The following is a 27,925-nucleotide window of genomic DNA, read 5'->3' on the forward strand; positions in this document are numbered from 1 at the left end:
CCCCTCCCGGGAAAGTATCTAGGGAAATAGGTCTCTGGTGAAATGGCCAAGGGCCAGGCCCAGGGCGGAGCCTGGCCGCTGGGAGACGGAGCCCGGCTGGGGCCGGAGATGGGGCGGAGCCGGCCGGCCAAGCGAGAAGGGGCCGCCACCCACAGTGCTCCCGGGCTGGGCGATCGGCGCTCCCAGCTCTTGCGCCATGGGACGGCTGGTGGCTCTGGGTCTCCTGGGTATAGCGCTGACGCTCCTGGGGGAGAGGTTCTTGGCGCTCAGGTAGGTGGGACCGTCTCGGACCGAGCCTTGGGGCGCGCTGGGCGCCTGGATGCTCCTTCCCGGGAGCTTCCCCAGGCCTGAGTCCTCGGTTTGGGGAAGGGGAAGGGAAGACCTTCGGGGCAGCGGGTGGTGAGCGCTCAGATGGGTGGAGGACTATTCTCCCCGCTCGGGAACCGCGGCGAGAGGTGAGGAACTTTCGATTGCTCTGTGCACCAGCTTGTTGAACACTCCCACCTCCAGCTTCTGGTAAAACTAGCAAAGTTTGGGCCGAATCTCGTGATATTTTATAAAGTTTATAACTCTTGACCACTTGCAAAGTTCCTTTCTGCCCGGGACAACCTAGTGTTTTGGAATTATCCAGGAGCAAACCCGGTGCTTTAATTGGAAAACAAAAGTATTACTCACGCATCGAAACTTTAATTTCTTTCAGGTCATTGGTGCTGCTTTTCTTTGTTGCCCAAATCGGCGCCAGTCCTTAATAAAGTTGTTTTGCATCCTTTTCCTCTTAGTTTGAGATTCTCCTGCTCTCTAATCTCGGCGCTGTAGATCAAAAACCTTTGAGATATTCAGCTACTGTTGTTACATCACTTCTTTATTTATCTATTCAATCCGGAGGCCTGAGTCCAAAATGCCAGTTTAAGCATTCCTAGGAGATATTGGAGTTTTAGTTAAAAGGAAAAATCGCTGGTGGATATACATATTTTTGAAATCACTAACTTAAATTTGATGAGCCTCAAGCAAACGAATTCAAGAAATATTGAGCCACCCAATTGTACATAAAGTGCTCTCATAGGTTCCTGTAGTACAGGAAGACACTAACTTTACTTTTAAGAAGTTTACTGTATTATAGGGGAGGAGAAAAATAAACAAATATAGTATAAATTGGGATGTCCAGACAGGTACAGAAGAACCCGTGTAGGCCTAAAAAGGAGAGATTACATCCTACAGTCACAGTTCAGGAGACAGAACAAGTCATTTGACATTGGCCTTAAAGGATGGTTGAAGCACTCATATGTGGGGATGAAAGAAGTCATTCCAGGTGGAAAGTGCAGCATGAGCAAAGGCAGTAAGAGGTTTGGAGACTAGCAAATAGACCAATCCGAGGGGAGAATAAAGTTAGAGATGAGAATCATAGGGGTTGGGGGAAGGATAGGTTCTGAGGCTGTTCAATTTAGGTTAAAAAATGGGGCCTACTTTTTTTTTTGATAGGCAAAAGGGAACCTGGGATATGTATATATCAACAGAAATTTGAGCCTGGGAGGATGGATTGGAGTAGAGGCCTCAATCCTAACCTTAGGATCTCCTGGAGAGCCGATTCTGATTCCATTGGCCTGGCTGAGGCCCACACAGTGGTGATTTTTATTTTTAAAACCTCTACTGATAATTCTAATGTCTAGCTACAGGGAAACTAGTTAAGGTTTTAAAATAGTTTGGAAAGGGTAACAGGGGCCCAAACTTTGAAACCTCAGAGATGAGAAGCAGTCCTGATAAAGCAATACAAGGTGAAAGAACGGTGCATGACGGGGGGCAGATTTGGGGAGGCGGAGCAGTGAAGGGACAGAGACAAAGTTTTTTTGGTAGGAAATGGACACATTGACCCTCATTTTCATGTTATGTAGATGTCCATCCTGCTCTGCAGAACATTCTTGAGTTAGATGATTTCATATGATCTGTTTAGCCCTCAGTTTCAAAGGCAGGACCAACAAAATTCACAAACCCACAAAGTTGTCACTAATATTCAAACTACCAATGCTTCATCAAGTTGGAGTTTTCATAATTAAGTCTTTTCTTCTTCTTAATCTTAAGATTTTAAACGTGTCGTTTTGAATGACAAATATTGCAAACCTAAGGAAAAGCAAAAAAAGTTTATTGACATAGGACCTTATTGACTTAGGTACTGACACACCTAGCATACCTTATGCAATTTATAATTTGACACATATTTTCCTTATAAAAGACATGGACATATGATAAACTTTACAGGACAGTTACTTTTGGGGCAGTAACCAATGGGTAGTAGAGCCCATATTGGCTGATGTGAGTATGTTGGTATGGGCATAGGATTGCCAGCTTTAGCAAATAAAAATCCAGGATGCCCAGTTAAATTTGAATTTCAGATAAACAATGAATGCTTTTTGTATAAGTACGTCTCATGGAATATTTGGGACATACTTGTACTAAAAATATATTTATCATTTGTCTAAAATTCAAACTAACTGGTGCCTCTGTTTTTAGAGCTAAATGAAGATAGTCATGTGATTGAGGAATATTGAGTGCCAACTGTTTTCAAAGTGCAGTGGACTGCTCAAAGGTACAATATGTCTTCTCTCAGAACCTTAGAGTCTATTTGGAAAAACACAATGTTCCCACTGCCCTGTAAGGCAAGGCTGTCAGAGGAACAGGAAGGAATAGAGGCATTTTGATGTTATTTTCATGCTAATCTAATGTTTATGATTTCACTGTTCTATTTTTAAAGATGGTACTTTATCACTCAGGTTATAGTCCCAGGTAGAAAAATGTAATCAAAGTTGTCTTTTTCTTTCTAAACTGTTGCTGGCTAATGTTTCCAGGGGAAGATGGCATAGCAGACCCACTGTTTCCACTCTTCCCTAGTTGAACAATAAAGGAGAAAGTGGGGGAAAAAAATATTGCCAGTTCAGGTACTCTGTGTTGCAAGATATATGGCTTCAAGTGAAGATGTGGGTGTTGTCAGAGACTCTCTTAAAGATGGGTAAGGAACCTTAAAAACAAGTGTCTGAACATTCCGCTTGATGACTAAGACCCTTTAAGACTGCTCCCTTAAGAGACAGTTCAGACTGTATTTGAACATCTCTGAAGGGGCAGCCTTTCTTCTTTCCTAACCACTAGCCTCCTTTATTGTGTAAATATTATGTACAGTGTACTGCACAAAAGGTGTAAAAATTGCTTTAATTAAACCAAAATGTGCATTTCCTGCCATTTGGAAAGAAAGTCACCTTGTATATATGCCTTCATTTAGTCTACATAAACTTCTTCCTTCTTGTATTATAGATGTAAAAACTGGAGGCTTGGAGAGGTTAAACAGGTAGTCCAACAGGTTTTAGTACCTGGTCTTTGGATTCCAAGTACAGTTTGCCCCAGTTCTGCCACACCCTGCTTTCTTCTCCGCCATTGGAACGACATTTCTCCAGCTTTCCATGCCTGAGCCTACATTATTAATTACTTAATGCAGGATTTACAGGGATCCAAGGAGTAAATTCCAAGGAGTTTTACAAAGTCTGTCTCTAAAAGATAAAACTTTTTCTTTAAAAGCTAAATTTTTTTTTGCTTAAATGTACATAATAAAATGGATATAATAAAATAAAATAAAAGTATAATAAAAGTCTACATAAAAGATAAAGCCCTTGCTTATAAGGATTTCATAATCTACATATTCCAACCCATTAGTTGTTTGTGAACCCAAAGGCAGTGAGATATGGAACAAAGTAATGTGTAGTGGTAATGCCGTGCTCCCAGCCTGCTGAAGGCATGTTGGCACCACAGCCTGGTGCCCCTCACTGGTACCAGCTGGGCTACAAGGTGGTAACTAACAGCCCCAGAGAAGAACACTTGTCTCATTTCACTCTGAAAGGGGGATGCTGTTTCCTAAGTGAAAAAGATAGAGAGTGAGTCACGTAAATGATTGTTGGTTCATGCTTTGTGGTCAGACAGTCTGAATTCATTTCCTTAGCTCCACTGTTTATGAGATCCGGGGCTTGTTATTTCATCTTTCTGTGCGTCAGTGTCCTAATCTTTAATATGGGGATAATAAAACCACCTGCTCCATAGTGGGATTGTGAGAAATAAATTAGTTCATTTGTGCAAAGTGCTTAGATCAATGCCAGGCACACAGTAAGGGTCCAATAAAAGTTCCCTTTGATGACTGTGATGTTCAGGTAACAATCCTTAACTGCTGGGGCCATGGACCCCTTTGAAGTCTGGTGACACTCTGACTCTTTCTCAGCATAATGTTTATAATGCAAAAAAAATGAAATACATGACTAGAGCTAAAACTTATATGATCAAACTATTTTTAAAATCTAATTATGATATGTGTTTCTTTATGAGAGTACTAAATGGATCTAGAGGTAGGTTTATACCTAGCAGTAGATATTTTGAAGTTGTGATAAGTGTAAATGTTATTTTGAGATATCTACAATAACTGAAATGTTATATAAAAATATCTGTGATTTCTCTTGGTGACAGAATGACAGGTGCTGCTAATAGTGCTATGATCTGTTGCCCACATTCATTATCAGAGGAAATACAGTTAGAGGTTAGCATAAAGATGTATTTTTCCCCAGTTCAAGTTCATGGAGCTCAAAATTCTATCAGTGAACCCCTTGAAAATCAGTGAACCCTAAGTTAAGAACACTGATGTGCATGTGTCCTGTGGGGGGTAGGGAGTGGGGGCGGGGGTGCTCATTTCGGGAATGATTACTGGCAATCAGTGAAGGAAGCTGGTATACACTCTTTCCTATATTATACATACTATATAATTGTAACTAAAAAGTACTTAACAGAATTGTAAAAATAGAGAGGCAGAGAGAAAAATTGAAGGAACCTAGAACAGAGAAAGCAAGCAGTTTTCTTCTTGAGTGCCGATTTTAATAGGTAGGTAAGTTTACCTGGAACATTGTGACTGAGGCTGGCTCTAGGTTAAAGGGAAAGAGGGCTGTGATTGATTAATGATGTCTGTCTGCACGATAGCACCGTGGCAACAGCTATGCCGTTTCTGACCTGGTACATTTATAGACCCTATAAACATTCAGAGTTAGGGAGAAAGTAGACTGAAGCAGAAGTAAAAAGATTTTCCTCCTCGCATATCATCACGTATTGATGTTTATAATATTTATCTTACTACTTGTCTGTGTATGTGTGACAGTATTTTTAGACTTACTGATATGCTAGCCCAAAGAGGTTTATTTAGCTTTCTCTTGTATATTCCCTAAACTCCTTGAATGTGTTACCAATTAGAAATGTTCTGAGCTTCAAGTAACACAAGCAAATTAATGGTGGCTTAAAAAAATAAGAGTTTATTTTTCTCGCATGAAAATAAAAATCCAGGATGCCCAGTTAAATTTGAATTTCAGATAAACAATGAATGGTTTTTGTATAAGTATGTCTCATGGAATATTTGGGACATACTTGTACTAAAAATATATTTACCATTTGTCTAAAATTCAAATTAACTGGTGCCTCTGTTTTTAGAGCTGAATGAAGATAGTCATGTGATTGAGGAATATTGAGTGCCAACTGTTTTCAAAGTGCAGTGGACTGCTCAAAGGTACGATATGTCTTCAACCTATATAAAATAATTCTGTAGGTTGGTCATTCTAGGGCTTGTTCAATGAATCGGGTCATGTCAAGGAACTGGCTTCCTTGATCTTTCACTGTTTGCTTTATATCCTTTATTCTTGCCATGTCCAGGTTGCAAAATGGCCACGGTAGCCCCCAAGCTTTTAGCGCTCCTCTTGGATCTGCCTATTCTACCGGGAACAAAAATATCTTTCCCAAAAGCCTAGATCGTAGGCTTACCCCTAAATGCAAAGGAGCTAGATAAGCAAATGTTTGGCTTGCCCATCGCTATAAAGGGAAGCAGTAAGGGAGGAAGGGGGATGAAAATGACTTTATGTTTGTCAGTCAGCAGACTTGGCCAACCTGGAATGCAGAAATTCACTAATGAACAGGGAACCAATAGTTCTACCAGGCCAAAAGCCTAGCACTTTTCTGCTGAAGAAATTTGAAATTCCTAATGGACAAAGAATGAGAGCAAAATCCTCTCTCCTTTTTTTTTTTTTAAATCATAAAAAAAAGCCAAGAAAAGATGAGTTGATTAACTAAAAGCCACGTACAACATTGTGTAATTCTGCAGTCTTATGGCAGTCCACATATCTAAAGTGATACTGTGTAATTACTGAACTGGTTTATGAAGATTGTCCTGTTAGCATAAGGATAATGGTCAATCATTTATGCAAAGCAAAGTTGACTATGAAAATTTGAAAATATTTACCCAGCACGCTCTATTACACTGTTCAAATTTTGTTACCTCAAACAGATATGTTTAATCCATATAGTTTATCTTTGAAATAGGTAGTCATAATTATTGTCACTATTTTTGTTCAAATAGGAATAATAGTAAGTTGTATAAAATTGACAATAATACCAATGTACAATACAAAGACTTGATGTAGTAATCACAGTTGTTACCCACTGACCTCTTTCTACATCTCACGCAATCTTTGGACATCATTCACATTCTTATTTTAAACAAAGACAACTAGGCCCTATTGCCCAAGGGTCATGTAGTCTTACTGCTAAGACAAGAATACTGATCTCACACTTTTCTGAGAACAGTTCGATAATGGATTGGAAAGGGTTAATGCCATGTGGGGCCTGACTCAGCCTTCCTGCCTGTGTGCAGTATCTAGGGAAAGTTCCTTCACCTTTCGGAGTCAGTTTCCTCATCTGTAAAATAGGGATAATGGCACTTAATTCACAGGATCATTTTAAGGATCAAATGAATTCATTCAGGTAAATCACAACTGTGATATACTCAATAATTTGTAGCCATTTCATTCTTGATTTCCTTTGGCCCCCATGATTCTCAGCATCCTCCCCCTCCTCCTTACCACTGTTACTTCTGGCACTAGGTTACATCATATATACAGTTAATTCTCATTATTCACAGTAGTGACGTTCTGTAACATCACAGCAGACACTGGCTTAGCGAATACTGAGCCACCACTCCTAGGGCAAGGAGAGGGTTTGGTTCCTGCAAGCCTCTGGTTACAGCATTTTCATCCACCCGTCAATCATACCTTGCTTTATGTGTGTTTCTGTTTAAAGACACCTTATTTAATATATTTTGTTGATTAATTAATCTTGAACTCTTGGCTAACAGCACTGCAACTCATGCTGAAATGAATCTCATCTAACACAGATATCCTGGTTGTAAGGCACATCACAGCCTTCTTGCACACAAGAACACTAGATAGTGCTTCAGCACTGTGCTTGGGGGTCATTTTAAACAGTGAAATCACCAAAAAAAAAAAAAAGAGCACAGAAAATATGGGACTAAATGCACCCCTAATAAATGGACACACTTACAACATGAGAGTGTTGCCTTGGTCGGCCCATTTGAGAAAATGTGCATCAGGTGTGATTTAGGTTTTGCACTGCTCAGCACATGTCCACAAATGACTGTGCGAGTACCGTGAGATACTGACTTGGGGGTTACTAATACATTTTAGTGAGTAGGTGAATTCCAAGTACAGGATCTGTGAATAATGAGGATCATCTTTTTTCCTTTTTAAATCATTACTGGGACATTTCGGTATGAGATTTATTGTAATTTTTTATGGCTTTTTATGTTTCAAGCAGTGAGTTGTGTGAGTCCAAATGCTCACTTGTATTAGAAATTTTATGTGCTATGAATCACCAAAACATTGACACAACCTAGTACTAGTTCCACGATACCCAGACCTAGACGTTCTTCCATGTTGCTGATAAACCAGTAGTAGTCTTACCCATATTCGGTGTCCAGGAGTCAGAGGCTGTCAAGGATATCATTAGGGGAAGGACAAGGGGCAAATTGATATTTTTTCTCTTAAGTGTGTGAAAAAGTGTGAACCACTTTGAAAAATGTTAAGTACTTTGCAAGTGGGCATTAATGCTATTACTTATAGCTTTTAGAGAATAGAAGGAGAAGGTGAGGAAATGAGAGGAGAGAAGGGAAAGCCTGTAGAATGTGTCTTTCAAAGCCACAGACCCCACCTGTGTTTGCCCAAACCACTTCAAGGTTTTCTGCTTTAGGTAGAGAGGAAGGGAGAAGATCTCTTATTAGTATTCAGCATTCCTTAATTATTTCTACCTTTTAGTTTTCTTGAAGTAACAGTAGCAAAACTCTCACCCTGTTAGTTTGTGCCCTCCAACCTCCCCACCCCAGTGTATATTGACATAAGAATGGGGCCTTCTACTTTTATTTCTTAATAAGTATTTGTGGGGTGGCTTCTGTGTGCCAACCTCCAAGCAAGGCCATTTTCCCTTGGTGTCCTTTCAGAGATGTGTGCTGCTTAGTATCATCTTGCAGAATCAGAGCGGTTAGTTATTTGGCTCCTCTGTGGCTTCAGAAAGAAGAACAGACTTCCGGTTCCACCTCTAGAGCTTTCTTCTCTAATACCAAAGCTGTGAGAAATGTGACCTGTTTATATTTGCAGAAGAACTTGCATTAGAAGCTTTATGTCCTGAGTTACTGACTCTCTTTTATCATCGAGGTCCATAAATGGAACTTTGTTATATGCATTTTTGTTTCAACTTCATTTCAGATGTTATTTTAGGTTCTTACCCTTGTTTTTCTACCTTCTCTTTCATATGCTTCAGATTTTTGCTGTATTTTATGTAATGCTGTATGCCTTTTAAAATCCTCTGTGGAACAAGTCAGGGAATATGTAAACAAATCAATTTTTTTTTTTTTAACAGAAATAGACTTAAAGCCTCCAGGCAAGTAGAATCTGTAGACCTTCCAAACTGCCACCTGATAAAAGGAATTGGTATGTATAAGAAATTGTTTGTTGTATACATTACATTGTTTGACTGTCAATGCTAAAACAATCATTAACAGTATTTTGGTATGCAATTACTCTTTTTCAGTGTGTAAATCACATTAGATCAAGAAAACCCTCCTTGCCTAGTCTCTTTTACATCTCATGCGTCCTGTATTTATCTCTCATACTCTAATTTATTACTTGTATAATCCGATGTTTACTGCTTGTAAACAATCCGATGTTTACTGCTTGTCCGATTTCTTGCTTGTTTAGTGACTTTGATTTTTGTAAAGTCTATATTCTTAGTCATGTGTGCTTACTGAGGTCTGCATACCATTAGCTTAGTGGTCAGCCTGTAAATGTAAGGAAGGAAGAAGGTAAGTTCCTCCTAGGCAGTGGCACTGTTTGTCTTGCTCACTATTCTGTAACCAGCATTTGATCCTATGCCTGATGCATAATTGAGGCTTCAAAAAATATGTATTTTTAAAAAATTGCTGTTATTGTACTTTCTAAGGCTATAACCGAAGAAGAGGGAAAAATTGGTGGGGTCTTCCTGTTCCCACCAAACAAACCTTTAAACTCTGCGGATGTGCTATAGTGCCTGAAGTTTTGAAAAGGGGCTCCTGGGAATGAGCCCTGGTTCTGCTGTAGATAGTTAGGGGTCTGTCCGGATTGTCCCTCCCACTGAGGGTCTCCCAGGTTGTCTGCAAATTCTTCCAGTGCAGAGACCGTGTCATACCCTGTCTTCTATCGTCTGCAATCCACCACGGTCCCTAGGAGGTAACACAGATTCAGTAATTATTGTGGAATTATGAATGAACCATAAAAGTAATGTTTATTATTAGTGATTGTTCAAGGAATGATAGCAATACAAAGCATTAGAGGTCAAGACACCTACTTTTTCTACTTCTGGTTCTGCCAGGAATTTGCAATGTGACCTTCGACAAAGCTGGCCCTTATATTCCTCATCTGTAATGATGAGTTTGAATTTAGATTGTAAGTTTTCAGACTTTAAAAAATCTTGGACCATTTATTTACAATCTTACTCTTAAAAATCATAATGTGGCAGTAACTCTAGTCTACCACGGTGGCCCTTCTGTCCTTATATAATGACGTCCTTCTCTGGAGATCAGAGACAGTTTAAGGGTTTGTTTGTTTGTTTAAGAAATAAAGTCCATAGTACATGGAAGTGAATGTTACCTACTTCTCATCAGTAAAACCGTTCAACAATATTTAAGTACTGTATTAGTCAGGGTTCTCTGGGGAAACAGAACAGACATGATATGATGAGATTTTTAAATAAGAATTGGCTCATATGACTATAGGGATGGACAAATCCCAATTCTGTGGACAGGCCACAAACAGGGAACTCCAGTGAAGGTTTTTGATTAATTTCCCAGGAGAATCTCCCTGGCTGCAGTAGAGATGGAAATTCTTCTTTCTGACTGCTGAAATCCTCAGTTGTACCTTTGAGGTCTCCAACTAATTGAGTGAGACTTCTCTCATCTCTGAATGCTATCTCCTCTGTTGATTGTATTTGTAATCAGCAATAGATGCAATCAACTGACTAATGATTTAAATCTATGAAATAGCCTCACAATGAGGTCAGTGCTTGTTTGACCAAACAAGTGGACACCATAACTTGGCCAAGTTGACACATGAACTTAACCGTCACAGGTACCCTTCCAGACTTAATTTATTTATAAATTCCTATACACTCATATACATAGAACTTAATAAAAGATATAGCTGAGATCAAATTGTACATAATATTTCAGAATAAGCTTCTGCACTGGATCCTATCGTTTTGGAAACTTTTGTCAGCACACAGAGTTATTCTTTTTAGCAACTGCTCTGTGTTTTTAAATAACAAATATATATGCTTGTGTAAACAGTGTATGTGTGAACAGTACATAAAGATATAAAATGGAGAATAAAAATCAACAAACTCTTCATCCCCTAAAAAGATAGCCTTGGAAATAGTTTCTTTTTTTATCCATCCAAAAATTTTCAGTGCATATTCAAACAAATATATGCATTACACACATCTAGTTTTTTTTAAAAAATGGCATTTTAGTTTAAAAATACTGCAGCCCACTTTATTCATAACACAATGTGAATAACATTCCACATCAGCAAATATAGATTTACCCCTTTTATTATATTTGCACATACGATAAAATTTATTTAACCAATTCCCTCTAAATGCACATTTGAGTTGTACAGTGGTCAGCAACTACAAAGAAATCAGTGAACATCACTGTACATATAACTCTTGTATATCTGTAGGATAGATCCGTAGTGGTAAAATTGTTACTCAGTTCACATAATATGTTTAAAGTTTTTATAATCATTGCTAAATTGCCCTGTAATTTGCAACACGAATAAGCCCAATATCTCCTGTTTATAACCACATTCACTGCAGACAGCACTCACAGTGCACTTCTAGCAAAAACAAAGTAGGGACCCCTTTCTGGAACACACACCAGAAGGCTTTACATTCATGACACCATCAGTTTTCAGAGCAGGCTTTTCAGCTTCAAAGTTTCTGTTACTTGCCTCTCATTCTTTACACATCTTTTTCCTATTTTTCTATTACTGCCTTTTTGTTTTTCCAGCTCTAATTCCCTTCACCTAGACTGTTTGACTTTATCTTGGGGATTCTCCTCTTTGTTTCAGTTGTCCAGTCACTTAGTAGGAGGATGCAGAATAAGTATCAAATACCAAATCGACTTGAACTTTGCTGAATAATGCAGATAATTCTAGAACTGAGATTGTTCTGGAGTCCCAAGAAAGCCAGCAACCCCATACTGCCTTCTGGCAGAAACTGCAAAGGGCCGCTGAAAACTGGTACCCAAGCTGAGGCCAGATGTCATCTGACAGGGATGTTGTACAAGGTTTGGAAGGGTGTATCCGTAATTGCTGTGGTTACTTTTGCTACTGTGCTAATAATTGTCAAATTATTAAATAGTCCTTGGTCTTGCAAAGCTCACTTTCTGTGAATTCGAGCCTCAGAATGGACAATAGGGCACAGCCAGACACAGTGTGGGACAAACCGCCAAGTTTATTCCCCTTACAACCCACTGGGGTGGAGGACTCTTCAGAGAAAACCAAGCCCAGAAACATTTGTATTCTGAACAGGCATCTGTCTGTGTTTGTGACCTTTATGTTGTATGTGTGTGAGCTGCTGTCTGGAATTGGAAAGAATGAGGAAATATGTCACCTATGGCCTCTCTTGTGAAGTGTTTAATGCCTCTGAGGCACTTCAAAAGGCAACAGAGCGGAGAGGAAGAGTGATTAGAAGCACATTTGGGATATGTTTTTAGATCTAATTAAAAGTGTGCTTTTTTTTTTTTTTTTTTTTTTTTACTTTTTTGCTTTTGCTTTGAGGTTGGCACACACCATATGAACATTTGTTGAATGCTGTATTAGTGATGTGTGATGGGTAATAATAGCTTGTGGTTATATATTTTCAACCACAGTTGCTTAATCACTGGTCAGTGATCACAGGAAGTAGCAATGTACTGGACATATATTCCCATATAGGCTAAAGCAACTTCTAATAATAGCAGTATGGGTAGAGAGTTCCTCATTTTTCTTTCTACTTTGAAAGCAGTAGTAGCCATGCCTCACCTCTTACCCTCACCCGCCATCAGCACACACGCTACAATGCTCCATTCACCATCACAGAAAATGAACCATTAGCAACTTTCGATGCTTTATCTACATAATCATATCTTATGCCCTTCTGTTTTAATATATAGTAGTCATTTATCATGCATAATACAGAAGGTGTGCCCTGTGTGGGACAGAAAGTAAGTTCACTATTAATTTTATTTCATGTATCCTTTCCCAGTTGATCTTTCAGACAGAAACCAAGCATTTACACACCCAAGATTTGGCAAATTATCAACATCTAAATACTAAAATTATAACGACAAGAGCTAGTTCACTCTATTTAAGGTTTAAAAATTTAAAACATCTTATTTTCTAAATGTCTTTGAAAATGCTGGCATTCAGAGTCCTGAACTAAAATAAAATTTTGAATTTCTTTCTTGAATTAACTAATAGTTTATACATTTAGTAGTTAAGAGCTTGACAATGCTTCTGTTTGAGAGATTAAAAAAAAATTAAAGTTTGTAGCCCTTGTTATCATGTACTTTGCAATCCACCTCTGAAAAAAGAAAAACAGGAAAACACCACATGAGATAGAACATATGCCTTTTTCTTTTTATAGCAGATAAGGAACCTTAGAGAGGTTAAGTAACTTTTGCAAATTCTCTTTCCAATAGAGTATCTTTCTGCCAGAGTGATTAACATAACATCCTTGAGTGGTAAGCCAAAACGGTATAAAATAATGGGCCACAACATTAGATACTCTGTTGGGAGTGGTGAGGGTTAAGTTGCTGTTAGAAAATTATAGAAACTGAGAGGAGCAGAAAGTTTACTTTTCTCTTCCATAACAGCCCAAAGGTGACAAGAGGCCTGGAGTGATTAGATGGCTGTGTGCTCCTTATGCTTGTCCAGTGGTTCATGGTGGACAAGTAACCCAGTTACCTTCAACAACCTGCTGCATATTGGGGCCATGGCTGGTTCTCCAGTAGTTGCTCTTTCCCAGGCAGGAAGGGGTGGAAAGGAAAAGTACATGCATATATTATGCTTATTGATCTTTTACCCAGTAGTTGCATATATTGTGTCTTCTCACATTCTACTGACCCAAACGTAGACACTCGGCCACCTCTGCCAGCCCGACAGGGCAGGGCATATGGTCTGTAGTTATGCAGCTCTGGCCTTTTGCTAAGAAGGAAGAAAGGAACTAAGAGTATAGCTGCTGGGGAACGGCTACCTGTCTTTGACCAAGATATGAATTGCTAAAGGAATAAGAAGGGATCAAAATTAGGTATGCTAAACTAGGAAGACTTTCTAGAGAAAGACGGCTTTGAGGGAGGTTTTATAGAAAATGGAGGGATATGAATTGGTGAAGAGAAATAGAAAATATGAGAGGCATGGAAATAAGAATGATGAGGGGAGAGCCAACATATGGACTTGATCACAACGGAATTCACAAAGTGAAGTGCATTTGGAGAGGAGCCAGGGGACGGTTTTGACGGAGAAAATTCATTAAATGTTAATGTTGGATATTTTCTCTATGATTTTAAGTCAAACCAAAAATTATTGGACTCCTAGCCTCACACTTTGTAGTTTGTAACCTTAAGCAGGTTGCTTAACCTTTCATAAATTCCATAGTCCCAACTTCCCAACTCTAAAATGAGGGAAGATAATATAGCCTCTTAGAGTTATGAAAATTATATAAGATTGTGTATGTAAAATATTTAGCAAAGAGCCTGGTACTTGGTAAGTACTTATTACATGTTAGCTGTCATCATCATCATCATCATCATTGTCATAGAATTAAAGGAGAAGAAAATTCTCTAGCGTTGGTTCCTCTTGCAGTAGTCAGACCAAAGAGGTGATATGAGTGATATAAGCCTACTGTAGAGGTAGGCATAGAAATGAAGAGCAAGGAACTGCACTGGAAAGTAAGAAAACTACATGTAAGGCTCAGTATTTTCCCTTAAATTAGGCAACAATATGAAATGAAAATATCTTCAGAAAAAAGCGTTCTTTTCTTGATTATTAAAACAATAGCTGTTATTTGTAGAAAAATTTAAACAAAGCATAAACAAGAAAATGATTCTCCCTCATAATCCTACCAAATTGACACTGTCAATTTTTTACCTAAAACTTCTTATCTCTTTGTTTTCTGTGTAGGCATGTACACATTAAATTAAATTTAAAAATAATTTTTCATGAAAAACATTTTAACATATTGAGCTCTTAGTAAATGGATCCAGAAAGCAAAACTGGGACTAGAGTTTGGCTGTGTACATTTGTGTGCATGTGTGTTTGTGTGTGTGTAAGAAGAGTTCCCAGATGCCAGCTCATATCCAGTTGAGAATCACTGTAGGTGTAGAATCCAGCAGTTCTTTACCTTTTGGAGGATCACAGATCCTTTTAGAATCTGCTTAAAGCCACACTTTTTCACGGAAAAATTCTCATCTTCAGATAATAATTTTACATAGAGTTCTGGGGGTTCATGGGCCCTTTAAAAGCCCATTTATGTCTCCTTAGGAATCCGCAGACTCCAAGTTGAGAAGGATCTCCACTCTACCAAATTTAAGCTTATATTTATCTTCTTTTTAAGAAATTTTTAGCTTTTCTGTTTTGTTTTTGCTTGCCCCCACTCTGATAGAGCAAGCAACACTGGAGGCAACAAAAAATCCAAATCATAAATCAGAAACAAAATGGCTCAGCTAGATTGATTCTGTTTGTTTTTGACAACCTAGAAATAATCTTAGAGAAATCCTTGGAGAGATCTTAAAGGGGGAAGATTGGATTTTGTGGACTCAAAGAATGTGTCATGATTTGGCTTAATCTAAACCATTTTTATTCCCCTTTTCTTGCATTTGGGTCTATTATCTGTCCGCGGAATTTACACAGTAAGACCACTGGGAAGGCCTTATGTCTAATTATTGGCTGTGCTATGTGAAGTATACTGCAGCCAGTCAATAAGCAATCAATAGTAATTGTAGCCTGCCTCAGAGACACGAGTTAGAAGCTTCAGCTGGATTAGGTACATGGTATTTATCATTATTTTTCTTTTGCAATTTTTTCCCTGAAATTTAAAGCCTAAATTTAAAGATTAAACAGAAAGCTTTCTTTGCTTATGAGAACAAACAGGCATTATTTTTTAAAGAGGGAATGTGTGATCCCAGGTGTTTTATCTCTGTTAATGAGAGAAGTGTCTGAGTTTGCTTCAATTTGAATGAGCAGAGAAGAGGACAAAGATATTTGCATGGTTAAATGGCTCTGAGCCCTTCCTTCTGAAAGTAAATATTCCCCTGATGTCAATTACTTTTATACAGACATCTGGATGTTTATCATAAGAGAGTACAGATGTCAACTTTTTCTGTGTTATAGCTGTAAATGTGGTGATTACTTGACTTTGATTTGAGTGAACATACAATAGCTAATATATAAAGTCATAAGTTCACTGCAGAAAGGAATTTAGACTGATGTTTATTCAAGAGTGGTTCCTTGGAAAAAATCAGAACCATCCCTAAAGATGTAGACATTGGTAAAGTAAACAAAGTTCTAGTTATGCCCTAACTAACAAATAATGGAATTTGAACATGGCATTTATCTATTTCTTGGACTTATAGAAGCTGGCTCTGAAGATATTGACATACTTCCCAATGGCCTGGCTTTCTTTAGTGTGGTAAGTATCTCCTTCCTTCCCCTAACTTAGTAGTGGAGGTACACGGATGTTTGATTCAGCCTGCTGAGCAGAAACTTGTTTTCAAAATTCCATCACTTTCAGAAACGTGCTCTGAAAAGAAGACAGGTCAAAGAGGATCCTGGAAAATCTCCTCTACCTTATTTAAATATAGTGATGAAAAGTCTTTGTCAAGTGACTTATGGCCCTTTATTTCCCCATCGCATTGCACTAAAACATACCGGTGCATTCAGTGTTTTGCATGCATGCAACGGAAAAGGCAATCTGGGGCATGAGATATTACCGTTTCACTATTTTAACTATAGCATCTACCCTTACTACCATTAGATACTCGATTTTAAGCAAATATCTTTGTCGTGATTATTTACTTTCAAATAATATACTGATTTTCCCAAACCAAGGCAGATTTGTTTTCTTCCTTCTCTTCTTTCCCTCCTCAATAGCCTGTTGTAAGTGGAAAGTCAGTGACTGAGTTTATTTATACCCTCTGCTTCTGCCTTCATTCTTAGAAGCTGAAAAATAAGTCCTACCTGGGCACACATTAGAAAGACTTTGAAATTGCCTGGCCTTTGTGATGCTGGCCCATACCTGTGTTCATTCTGATTGGAAATCCACATAAAGGGGCAGAAGGGAAGGTTCTGACCACTTTCTTTCCTGGGAAGAGGTGGAGGTCCTTGGCTTCTCCAGGGATCCAGCTTTTCTTGAGGAAGAAACATCTGACTCTGAAGGCAGGCTGTAGAAGGAATTACTCTATTTCCTCTCAGCAGCCATTATTTTTCAGTCTCTGCAACTCAGAAGGGATGTGCAAAACTTGGAGTTACTTTAGAATAGAGTTACAACACTAATAAAATAGTTGTCAGACATAAGAGAAAGGTGAGAGACGTTGGCTTAGAAGAGAATGAGGCACCCTTCAGGATCCTGGCAGTTTTTATATGAAAGATTGTGAACAACTAGTTGTTATTAGAGAGAGGAAAAAGAAATACTGTGCGCTTTAGCAGAAACATGAACATTTATACATAATTAAAAAATAGTTTTAAAAGAAAAATTTTATTTCACCACTTATACAAAATGAATGAAGTGGTATACATGCGCACGCACACACACAAATGATTCTGGCTTTGTTTAGAAGCATATGCTTATATATATATCTGGGTCTCCAGGCACATGAGTCTACAGCCATGTTAGCAGAAGGGCATGTTACATTCCTTGCTTAAATAATTTTTTCTTGCAAATTTAGAAACATTCCCACTTTAATTCTGTTTTAAATTTACTCAGCATTGTCTATAATACCCTCTAGAGCGTGCTGCCCCCTAAATGTAGCACACACATCATGGTAGTTGTTAATCCTTTCTTACCAGAATTTCAGCCCATGTAACCCATTCTACTCCATAGTTATGGGTTTAGGGTCACCTCATAATTAACACCACACCCAACAGGGGATTGGTTGACATAGACTATAAAATAAATTTAAATAACAGGGAATGTTAAAATAATCACAAAGAGTTATCACCACCACTGGTGGAAACTTCCTGTGCATGTAAACCATGCTATTGCTTATAGGCACTGATAAAGAATAGAGATTATTAACAGCTGAAAAGGCACTGCCATGAAGCAATAGCATAATCCCAGTTTATTCTGTTTACTGGGTCTGCTGGCCTTGAAATTATGTATTTGTTGATAGATTTTTTTTAACTGGAGGGAATTCCAATTAATTTTGTCCATAAAGTGAGATTTTATTTTCTATTGCACTCTTAAATTTGCATAAAATGTGACTGTATTGTATTAGTAAATTGAATAAGGCAGTATATTTAAATAAAGCATATTTTCAACAAGAAGGCTTTACTTTAAGAATGTCAGGATGAATCAGCATAAAGTATATATAATTTATTAATTAATTGCTTTAAAGAGAAAAGACCTAGATCATTTCAGTGAGTACCAACAAAGCATTAAGTCAGATTCAACACTCATTGCTGATTAAAAGTTCCAAACAAACTAGAGCTAGAAGGGAACTTTCTAAAAATCAACAGCAGAATCATTCTTGATGGTAAAACATTAGCTGCATTCCCAATTAATGTTAAGAAGAAAATGCCCAACACCACCATAACAGCTATAACGTACCAGAGTTCTTAATAACCCAATAAAACAAGAAAAAGAAATAAAAAGAGAAAAAATAAAGATAAAACTGCCATTATTTTCAGAAAACATGATTACTTGTTTTCTAAACAATCCAAGAGCTTCAGCTAACAGACTGTTAGTATTAAAAGGAAAGAGAGTTCGGTGAAATAGTTGGATTCAAAATGAACATTCAGGGTTTGAACAACATGAACGAACGTGATTTTCCCCCAAACTAGCAAAAACCACTAGGAAATATAAGGTGATGATGGTGAGTTTCTATTCAGAATAACAACTTAATTTTCAAATTCATATGGAGGGATTAATGAATAGAAATACTTAAATACTATTTTAGAGAGGGTATAAGGTCTTGTCATTCTTGTATATCAAAATGGACTGATAAACTGCAGCAGTTTACACAATGGCATATTGGCACAGGAATAGGAATGATAAGTCAACAGAACAAAATAGAGACTTCCTAAACAGACCAATATGTAGATGGGGATCTAGTGCATGATGAAGGTGACATTTTGAATCAGGAAAAGGGATGGACTATATGCAAGGCACTCTTCCAGGCATCCAGATACAGCAGTGGACAAATGAGAAAAACTCCTTGCTCTCATGGAGCTTGTGTCCCATTGGGGAAAGACAGGTAGTGCACAAGCGAACTTGCACCAATGGTGATAAGTGCTTTAACAAAAAATGGCTGGGGCAGTGGAGAGTGACATCAGTGGTGACAGTGGAGTCATGCTGCTATTTTAGATAGGGTGCAGATAAGGTCTCTGATGAGTGATATTTGACCAGAGACCATAAACGAAGAAGTGAGTCTTGCAGATTTGTGTTGGTGGGGAAGAGACTCACACACAAGACTCACACAAGAACAGCACAAAAGCCTCAAGGAGGAGGTGAACTTGTTGTGCTCGAGGGACAGCAGTAACCTCCTCACTAGCCTTTCTTTTCTACCCTGAACCCCCTAAATATATAGTATTGATTATGCGTGTATAAAATATAGAGAGAAATAGATATATCACATGGCAGTAAGGGCAATGGATTAAGGGCAACCAGGGTGAGAAGGGCAAGGAGTGCCAGGAAAAGAGGTGTTTTGGGTTGACATTTGGGCACAGAGATGAAAAATTAAGGAGGGGGCCTGGATCTCTTGGGGGACAAGCATTCCTGGGCAGAGGGCATAGTGTACATGAAGGCCCTGAGGCTAAAGTGTGCTTGGTTTGTTTGAAGAGCATCAAGGAAGCCACTATAGCCAAATTAGTGTGAGAAGGAGAGAAATAGGAAGTGAAGGCAGAGAGCTGGGGTTTTGGGGTGGGTATGGTGATGGAGGATGAGAAGGGCAGATCCTGTAGGGCCTTTAGGCCATCAAAAGAATTTTTATCTGAGTGAGATGGGAAGCCACTAGAGGATTTGAGCAGAGGTATGACCTAATCTGACATAATCTAGATGCTGAGTTGAAAAGGGAATAAAAGACAGAAACAGAAAGGTCAGTTAGGAGATACTGACATGGCAGGTTCTGGTGGTTTGGACCAGGGCCGTCCTGGCAGAGGTGGTGCAAAATGTTCGTATCCTTATGGATGAAAGTGCTTTCAAGGTAGGGTCATCAGGATTTCCTGATGGATTAGATATCGGGTATGAAGCAAGGACGAGAGTCATGACAGGTTTGTTAATAACCAAGATATCTGACATTCTTCAAACAAATCTCAGGCTTGAGGGTTTCAGCCCTCAGTCTGTAACTTTCATTTATTTCCACCCTCGGTTCTGCCTAGTATGTCCCAATTCACCCACTTCTGTTTTACCCTCTGAAGAGAAGAAACTCCCAGTCTTCTTCTTCAGCTCAGTAAAACCAGTTATTTTGTTCATCTTTCAGCAATCCAGCCCCAATTATTTTTTTCTATTGCCTCCTCTCCAATTTCTTTTTGATTTTGCCTTTATGCCTCTATCTTTAACCTGTCTCTGTCATTTATTGCTGGTTCCACTTTAGTCCACAAAAAAATTTAACTATTTGTATTTAATTCTTTTCTCTGTTTTGGAAAAGGGTCTAAAGTGTCAAGGACTCCACAGCTTTGCCCCAGATAGGCCTGGAGGAGTACTAATGATGGATCTGAAAGAGGAAAAACCAAGGGCACTGGAATTAAGAATCAGCCGTGGGTTTGATTTGGCTTCATTTAATCCACATGGCATCAGCACTTTTATAGACAATGGTAAGAGCCAATGAATTATAAACATTAAGGAACTTAAAATGGTTTACAAATGACTATGAAAGTTAGATTTGGACCATATTTTTAGGAAGAGAAGAATGATTAACTCACAAATTCATTTCTGTCGTTTTCATACAAACATATTGATCCTCTTCAGCTTACAGTAGTATGTTATGTTACATTTTGAAATTTCTAACACTTAATACCTGAAGGAAGCTTTAGCTTTTGTAACCTTTTCATATATTTGTGATCATATCATTTTTAAAAAGAGCTATATTTCTGAATTTAACTATAAAACAGATTATTCGTGAATTCTCTATATGGAGTGGGAAACACTCTTTCTTAAAGGTCAGGGACCAATGATCAGAAATAACACCAGACAGACAGTGATGGGAGAGACAGGGAAGAGGAATGATCTGCTGGGTTGTCTAACAGCTTATACATTCAACCTTTCCTTGCTTGTGGTATTTAAATGTCAGCATCTGCCCAAAGGTCCAATGGCTATGTCTTGTAAATTAACTCTGTTCTCTCAATTCTTTAGATGATACAGTTTATCTCTTTGTTGTAAACCACCCAGAATGCAAGAATACCGTGGAAATTTTTAAATTTGTAGAGGAAGAAAATTCTCTTTTGCATCTAAAAACAATCAAACATGAGCTTCTTCCAAGGTACTTACTCCTTTTGTTCATTCATCAGTTTATCTCTAGCATTTTCAAATATTTCCCAGGGTAGACTTCTCATAAGAACCAAAAAAATGTAAAGATATAGTTTTCTTGTAGAGTGTGGAGGGCACACATATGAGTTGTGTCATCCATTTGATAATCCGTGCTGTGTGTGGATTCACTTAGAAAAAGTGGGGCTACCGGGAGATGCTCTTCAGGCCCATTTTGAGAGTCTTTCATAATTTAACAGAGGATAAAGGAACTCTTTCAGAAATTTTTGCATAGGGGAATTGGAATTTAAATTTAATAACACCCTTGCATAACTGGTTTTTAAAATGTAATTGTTTTGTAGCATATAAATCTCACCTGAAGCATTGTACTATTGCAGTTTCATCATCCGTATCTCCACAAGTGTTTATCGAGTGCCTGTTCATTCTTGGCAGGTTGGCTTTGTGAATCAGGTAGAGATTGAACAGTCAGCCTTAGTCTGACTAATAACTAAGCAAGGAAACACAGAAGAATCCAGCAACTGAGTAGATGGAAGCTAGGTAAATGTGATTGACTGCCTGAGCAGCTCACCAGCCAACCAGGCTCTTATCTGTCTCTGTCCTACAGATAGCTTTGTCCTTGCATATCATTGTTAAACCCTATTATTTCTTGCTGTCAAAAAAAAATACTTAATGGCCCTAAGTTCTTTTTTTGCTTTTATAATAAGCCTGCCATAATTGCTAAATGGCCTGCCTTCAAATTACCTAGTACCATACAAAATTGTTCTGACAAACCATTATAATGTATTACAAATGACTATAGCCATGTGGTTTCAGCTGATCTTTTCCTTGAAAACCTCGCACAAAAATGTAAAGTACATATTGTTTAATGCTTTTGAATACTTACTCTTTTAATATAGATGTGAACAGGCTATTTATTTTCTCACAAAGTTATTTTTCTCTTTCAGTGCGAATGATATCGTAGCTGTTGGACCCGCACATTTCTATGCCACAAATGACCACTATTTCTCTGATACTTTCTTGAAGTACTTGGAAACATACTTGAACTTACACTGGACAAATGTTGTTTACTACAGCCCAAATGAAGTTAAAATAGTAGCGGAAGGTTTTGATTCGGCAAACGGGATCAGTATATCACCTGATGAGAAGTACGACCCCTTTAAAAAATATCTTTATCTCTCCTCAGTTATGAGGAGAAAAAAATCTTTTTTTTTCAACATGGAATAACTTCCTTGAAATGTTTATTATAAAAATAATGTATATTTAAAATAAAATGTGAATGCGCTTAAGGGCATAAGGCAACAACCTGGATAATATCTAGCAGTTAAATTTTGGGATATATCATTATAGAATTTAATTTTATAAAAACTTTTTATAAAATAGGATCATATTTACATATACATATATACATTTTAAAATATCACATATATCAAATTTTGAACCCTATAATTAAATACATATTAAAATACCAAGGAGATGTTTTCTTTTAAATAAATGCATCATCATTTTTATTGGTTGCATATTATTCCACTGTAAGGATGATCCGTAATTAATTTAGCCAATTCCCTGTTGATGGATTTGTAGGTTGTTTGTTTTTCCTTCCTAAGCCAATATGCTGTTCTCATTTACCACTGAAACTTATCTAGTTATTCTTTTTTTAGGAAAAACTGCTGATGGGAGCATTACAGCAGTTAAACCTGTAGATTTTGGAGTCATACAGACCTGACTTTAAATCCCACCCAAGGCACTGGCTAAATGTGCTGTTATGAGCCCCTCTTCTTTGCACATTTGTACAAATATTCCTGTAGAGCAGATCCCTAAAAATAGAACTACTTACTCAAACAGTGTGAACCCTTTTTTTAATAGATATTGTCAAATTGCCTTCTAAAATTATCTCATGATTTTCATATGCTCAGTCACAGCTTATAAGACAGGATATTAAATTCTTTATTAGCTTTCTTTTCTACTACCTCAGTGCACAGAACAACTTAAACTACTACAGAATATAGGAGGAAATAAATTTGGCATTCCTTGACAGCTAAATTTCCCTATTTTCTTGATGAATTTTTCTTTTTTCTGTTGAGTCCAGAAAGTGAATATAGAATTATTTAATTTAAGTTGTCTGTAACTGAAATGATCCAATTTCTTTTGTCAAACCTGTTATTCTCCTCAACTTTTATATTTCTGTTATGAGAGTCAAATTTTCCAGTCATCCAAGCTAAAAATAAATAATAAAGGGGAGGGGGGCGGGATTCAGCTTTAACTCATTCTCTTTCACCAGCTCCCTGCAGCCCGTAAGCAAGACCTGTAGATTAGGCCTTTGTCTCCTTCCTCCACTCTCACCACCATTTCCCTGCCCAGGAACACCTGCCTGGATTAGGTTCTCATCCTCTCTGGCTAGAGTTTTAAACTTCCTTTCGACTCCCTTGTTTGCACTGTTGTCAACCTTGTCTTCTTATAGTCCCCTGGCCTTTAAGAGTTTTCAAAAGAGGGTGCTTGGTCTTTTTTATCTTTGTGACAGGCACAAAGCAAATCCTCAGTAATAGTTAAACAGAACTCACCATTTGTTATCTTGCAACTAACTTATTCTGTAATTCAAGGGAATTGAATTGTTAACAAGTCAAGGAAGGCTAAAGAGTTAGGCTAGCTCCAACCCCTGTTTTCTGCTATTCCTTTACTTTCTGTGCTTTAGACCAAGAACTTATTTTACAAGCATGCCCCTTCAGTCTTGCACCTGTGCCTTTGCTCATATATTTTCTCCTGCCTGGAAGGTGCTTTGTCTTTGTGGCCCTCTGTTCAAATCCGTTCTCTGCTTCCATATCTTGCATAATTGCCCCCCTCCTTTGTGATTCCTTCTGTGTTCTCAGGAGCTGGATATTTCTCCAATCTCTTTACTTTAAATATTTCACATGGTACCAATAACGCTGAACTCGATGTTTAGTGTGGACAAACCAGCCTGACCTTTCCAACACACTATAAACTTCCGAACAGAGAGGCTGTGTCTTCATGTTTGCATCCTCCATATGGGGCTTTACCCATAGTGATTGCTCGGTAGACGCTTATGGAACAATTGATTCAAAGAGTAAAATGACCTTAAAATAGTTTAATTTATCCTTCCTCCCCAAGATAAAGATTGTTCCGAATGGATGATTATCTTTTACTCTTAAAATTCCCAACGTGTCATTAAATATTTTAATAAAATGTGGAATGTGTACATGTAACCTGTATTACTACATGTAAATTATCCCTAGAAATATCAGATTATATTATGAAATGTAAAAGCTTTTAATGTAAATAAAACCTTTGTTCTGTTGTCCTTTGAGTGGCACCTATCATGGACTTTATAAATTCAATAATATCCTATATTATTTTTCCTTACACACCCTTTGAAAAATAATTTAACAATTCTATGATTATAGCAGCAACACCGAATTGATTTTGAAAGCTTACTTTTTAAATAAAAATTGACCTTTATCCAACGTTCCTTGAGGGCCCATCATTGATGAACTCCTTGGCAGGTTATGAAGTTGTTTACTTTCTTACTGCATTAATGAAGCTTTCTGTCGGCATGGAGCTCTAACCAGTGTGTCCTTTCTGCTCTGCAAAGGTACATCTATGTTGCTGATACACTAGCTCATGAAATTCATGTTTTGGAAAGACACCCTAATATGAACTTAACCCAAGTAAAGGTAAAATATTTATTTTTTATGCCTAAAGCAGATTTTAATACTTAGTTATGCATAGTTAAGCAATCCCTCACTTAGAACAGAATATGGGTGCCAGTATCGCTGTTCTGGTTTTTTCATATTATCTCGCTCCAACTGGAAAAATCTCCTATTCGCAGCAGTCACAAGAACTGACCGTAATTACATGCAGCAAGTTAGGAGTGCTATTTCCATCCAATTTAGAGCCCATTCCATGTAGTGCTGATGGCACAAGATGAATTCCAATATGAATTTTCACAATTGAAAAGTCTAATAGATTCATTCTCAAATGAAGATCTATGCATGTTTCTAGTTCTTTCAGTAATAAATGAAGGTGGAAATTGAGTTCCAGACCATTATTTTCTTCCTGCTCAACAACACATATTTTAGGTTGATGAAGAACTTCTTATCTAGCTTACATCGAGTTCCTTGAGCTAACTGTTCATTGTGCATCATTTAAGGGAGAAGTAGTTCATTATTTTAGAGAGATTTTTAGATAGATTGATTACCATCCTAACTTCCTATAGATTGATTATCACTCTAACTTCTTTAATTTAGGGAAAGATGAAAAGTGATTCCAAACCAGCTTATTAATTTTGTTTTAAGAAATATTGGTGTTAGAGGGGTGGACTCAGAGAGATGTGTATGATTTCCCTACACGCATAGAGGCAGGAAAGTTTAGCCCTAAATTGTTTAATCAGGTTTTTCGTGTCATTTATACACTGACATTCTTCATTTGGAAGGTGCTCAATGTGGATACACTGGTGGATAATTTATCTGTCGACCCTTCCTCGGGGGACATCTGGGCAGGCTGTCATGCTAACGGTCAGAAGCTCTTCGTGTATGACCCAAGCAATCCTCCCTCATCAGAGGTTTTTATATTTCCATTTTTTTCAACCTTTATTATTCAAGTCCTTTGAAATATTAATTCGATAAACTGTCCTGGGATGGTTCGTTTAGTCCTTTTAAGCCAGAATTACAGTAAACTGTTATGTAGTGATTCTTTAATTGCTTTAAGCCAATAATTAGTAGACTTCAGATTGTTCAAATTTTTTAAGAAAGGTAAATCTTTTAATGGATTAAATTAGGGTGGAAGCTAGTCAAAGGTGTTTTAATAATGACAGTGCCCTTCTTCTGTAGTATATGGGCAATTTCTAAAGTACATCATTTATGGTCAGCTCACACCATGACATGATTTTTGTTATTGTCAAATAGTATGAATGTGGGTACATTAGTGTAAAAGTATTTTTATTAATGCTGAATTACTATAATAACACTAAATCCTGTATTGGCATGAAGTAACTAGATGGTTTAAGAAAGTACTTTCTTTGCAGGTTTGAAAAGTACATTAATTTAAACGTTAGCAAGATTGGTAACTGCTCTTTTCACCAGCAGGTCCCCTCAATCATTATGTCATTGTGGAGTACAGGGGCTATTGGTGAGTAAGTGGCATGGGTAATGACGGCTACATGGTAATCCTTTCTATCTCCCAAATAGGTTCTGCGCATCCAGAACATTCTATCTGAGAAGCCCACAGTGACAACAGTTTATGCCAATAATGGATCTGTGCTCCAGGGAAGCTCTGTGGCCTCAGTTTACGATGGGAAGCTGCTCATCGGTACCTTATACCACAGAGCGCTGTATTGTGAACTCTAAATTGTGTTTTTGATATGCAGGTGGGACAAATTCACTTAATTAATTTTCTATAAATTGCTAATTCTGAAGGAATTTAACCAGCTAAGTTGACCAAGAAATATATAGCATGTCTAGTTAATATTCTTTTGCCCAGCAAGGAAAGACCCCTTCAGATCTCAAAGCAGTTTTAACATAAAAGGAAAATGTACAGTTTTTCAAAGATGCCAAGTAAATGAGAGAGAAGAAAGTTGCTTTCAGGTAAAGTAAACACACCTTACACAAAATAAGCTTCATCTTTGCCTTCCAAACGCCAGAGTAGGATCTCCAGAGACACAGGGTGGGTTGTATTTCTTTAAAATGTGAGTGGCCTCAGTGCTAACAGTTCAGAACTACTGATAGTTAACATTTTAGAATGTTTTGTACTGAAATTTTTGTTTACTCCTAAAGACTTGGAATCATATTAAATACTAACGAAAATACAAGTTATGACGGTATTTAATCCATGAAGTATATCCTCAGGGGACGTGGGTGGGCTTCCCCTTCCGCATGGTGTTGGTTGCCTTGGTACAGGTGGGCATGGCCAGGCTGGTTTCTGTCACTGAAAGCTGACACCTTTTATTTAAAAATTAAATGAAACAAAAAAATTTAGTTAAATACCGTTACTTAATTCCCAGTTAGTATTGAGTGCTCCGTCGGCACTCTCCCTTAGTGAAAGCCCACTTGGGATGCAAAGGATGCAAAGAGGAGATAAGGGGTTGAAGTAGGAAGGTCATCCCACCTCCTCCTTGGATTTATGTGCCAACAGAAGCCAGGAGAGATAAAGTCATCTGGCCAGGGCCTCCTGGCTAACCAGTGCCAAGGCTGGGCTCAGGGCCAGAGGTGTCTGCCTTACAGGCAAGAGTTCTTTGCACTCAGACCTCCTTTAAAACTGTCATAAGCCCTTGTGAGACACTTGACTAGTTCACGGAATTTATCAAAGCACTTTGCTTGACCTGTTATAGTTTTTTCCCCATCTTTATCACCATCATGAAAATATTTATCAGTTACTTAGAAATGTGCCAGACAATGTGGTAAAAACGTTACATTCATTATCTCATTTAATCCTCATCACAACCCTGAGAGAATAGGTATTGATATTATATCACTGTTAACATTTCACAGATTTCAATTTTTGTCTAATGTCAGAGCCTTATTCCTTTAAGGCTACACAAAGCTACTTACTTAGAACTGAGTATCTCTGTTTTAGTAAATCATAAGTGTTGTACATTTGCCTGTGGTGCCCTTACTCTGATCGCTTACTGAATGTAACAATTTGGACTGTAATAGGATGAGACATTCAAAAAAACTGAAACTGCAATTGGGATATGCCACCACTAGGTGCCATATGTGTTGTGTGTGTCTGTGCATTTTTTCATCTAAGAACCTGTTGAATAATAGCAATAAATACTTTTGTTTTTTTGTTTTGA

General features: G+C 37.8%; 1 protein-coding gene across 2 annotated transcripts; it reads left to right on the forward strand.

Moving 5' to 3' along the window:
- The first annotated feature begins 99 nt into the window (after positions 1-99).
- PON2 (paraoxonase 2) lies at positions 100-27,925 on the forward strand. Of its 2 annotated transcripts, none has more exons than XM_077123449.1 (9): positions 100-270; positions 8,770-8,840; positions 16,058-16,113; positions 20,288-20,453; positions 20,992-21,118; positions 22,068-22,268; positions 24,728-24,809; positions 25,568-25,696; positions 26,322-27,925. In XM_077123449.1, exons 1-9 carry the CDS (start codon positions 197-199, stop codon positions 26,478-26,480), a joined length of 1,065 nt encoding a protein of 354 aa, XP_076979564.1. In that variant the 5' UTR covers positions 100-196; the 3' UTR covers positions 26,481-27,925. The 2 variants fall into 2 exon arrangements, with proteins under 2 accessions (XP_076979564.1, XP_076979570.1); XM_077123455.1 differs by having other exon boundaries at positions 25,568-25,649; positions 26,322-26,459.

This window comes from Tamandua tetradactyla, chromosome 1 (genome assembly GCF_023851605.1).
Source record: "Tamandua tetradactyla isolate mTamTet1 chromosome 1, mTamTet1.pri, whole genome shotgun sequence".
Taxonomy (NCBI): Eukaryota; Metazoa; Chordata; class Mammalia; order Pilosa; family Myrmecophagidae; genus Tamandua; species Tamandua tetradactyla.

Coding starts and splice junctions, on each gene's coding strand:
- PON2 (XM_077123449.1), top strand. CDS start 197: ATGGGACGGCTGGTGGCTCTGGGTCTCCTGGGTATAGCGCTGACGCTC. Junction 22,269..24,727: donor AGTATATCACCTGATGAGAA/GTACGACCCCTT, acceptor TGCTCTGCAAAG/GTACATCTATGTTGCTGATA. Junction 25,697..26,321: donor GCAATCCTCCCTCATCAGAG/GTTTTTATATTT, acceptor TCTCCCAAATAG/GTTCTGCGCATCCAGAACAT.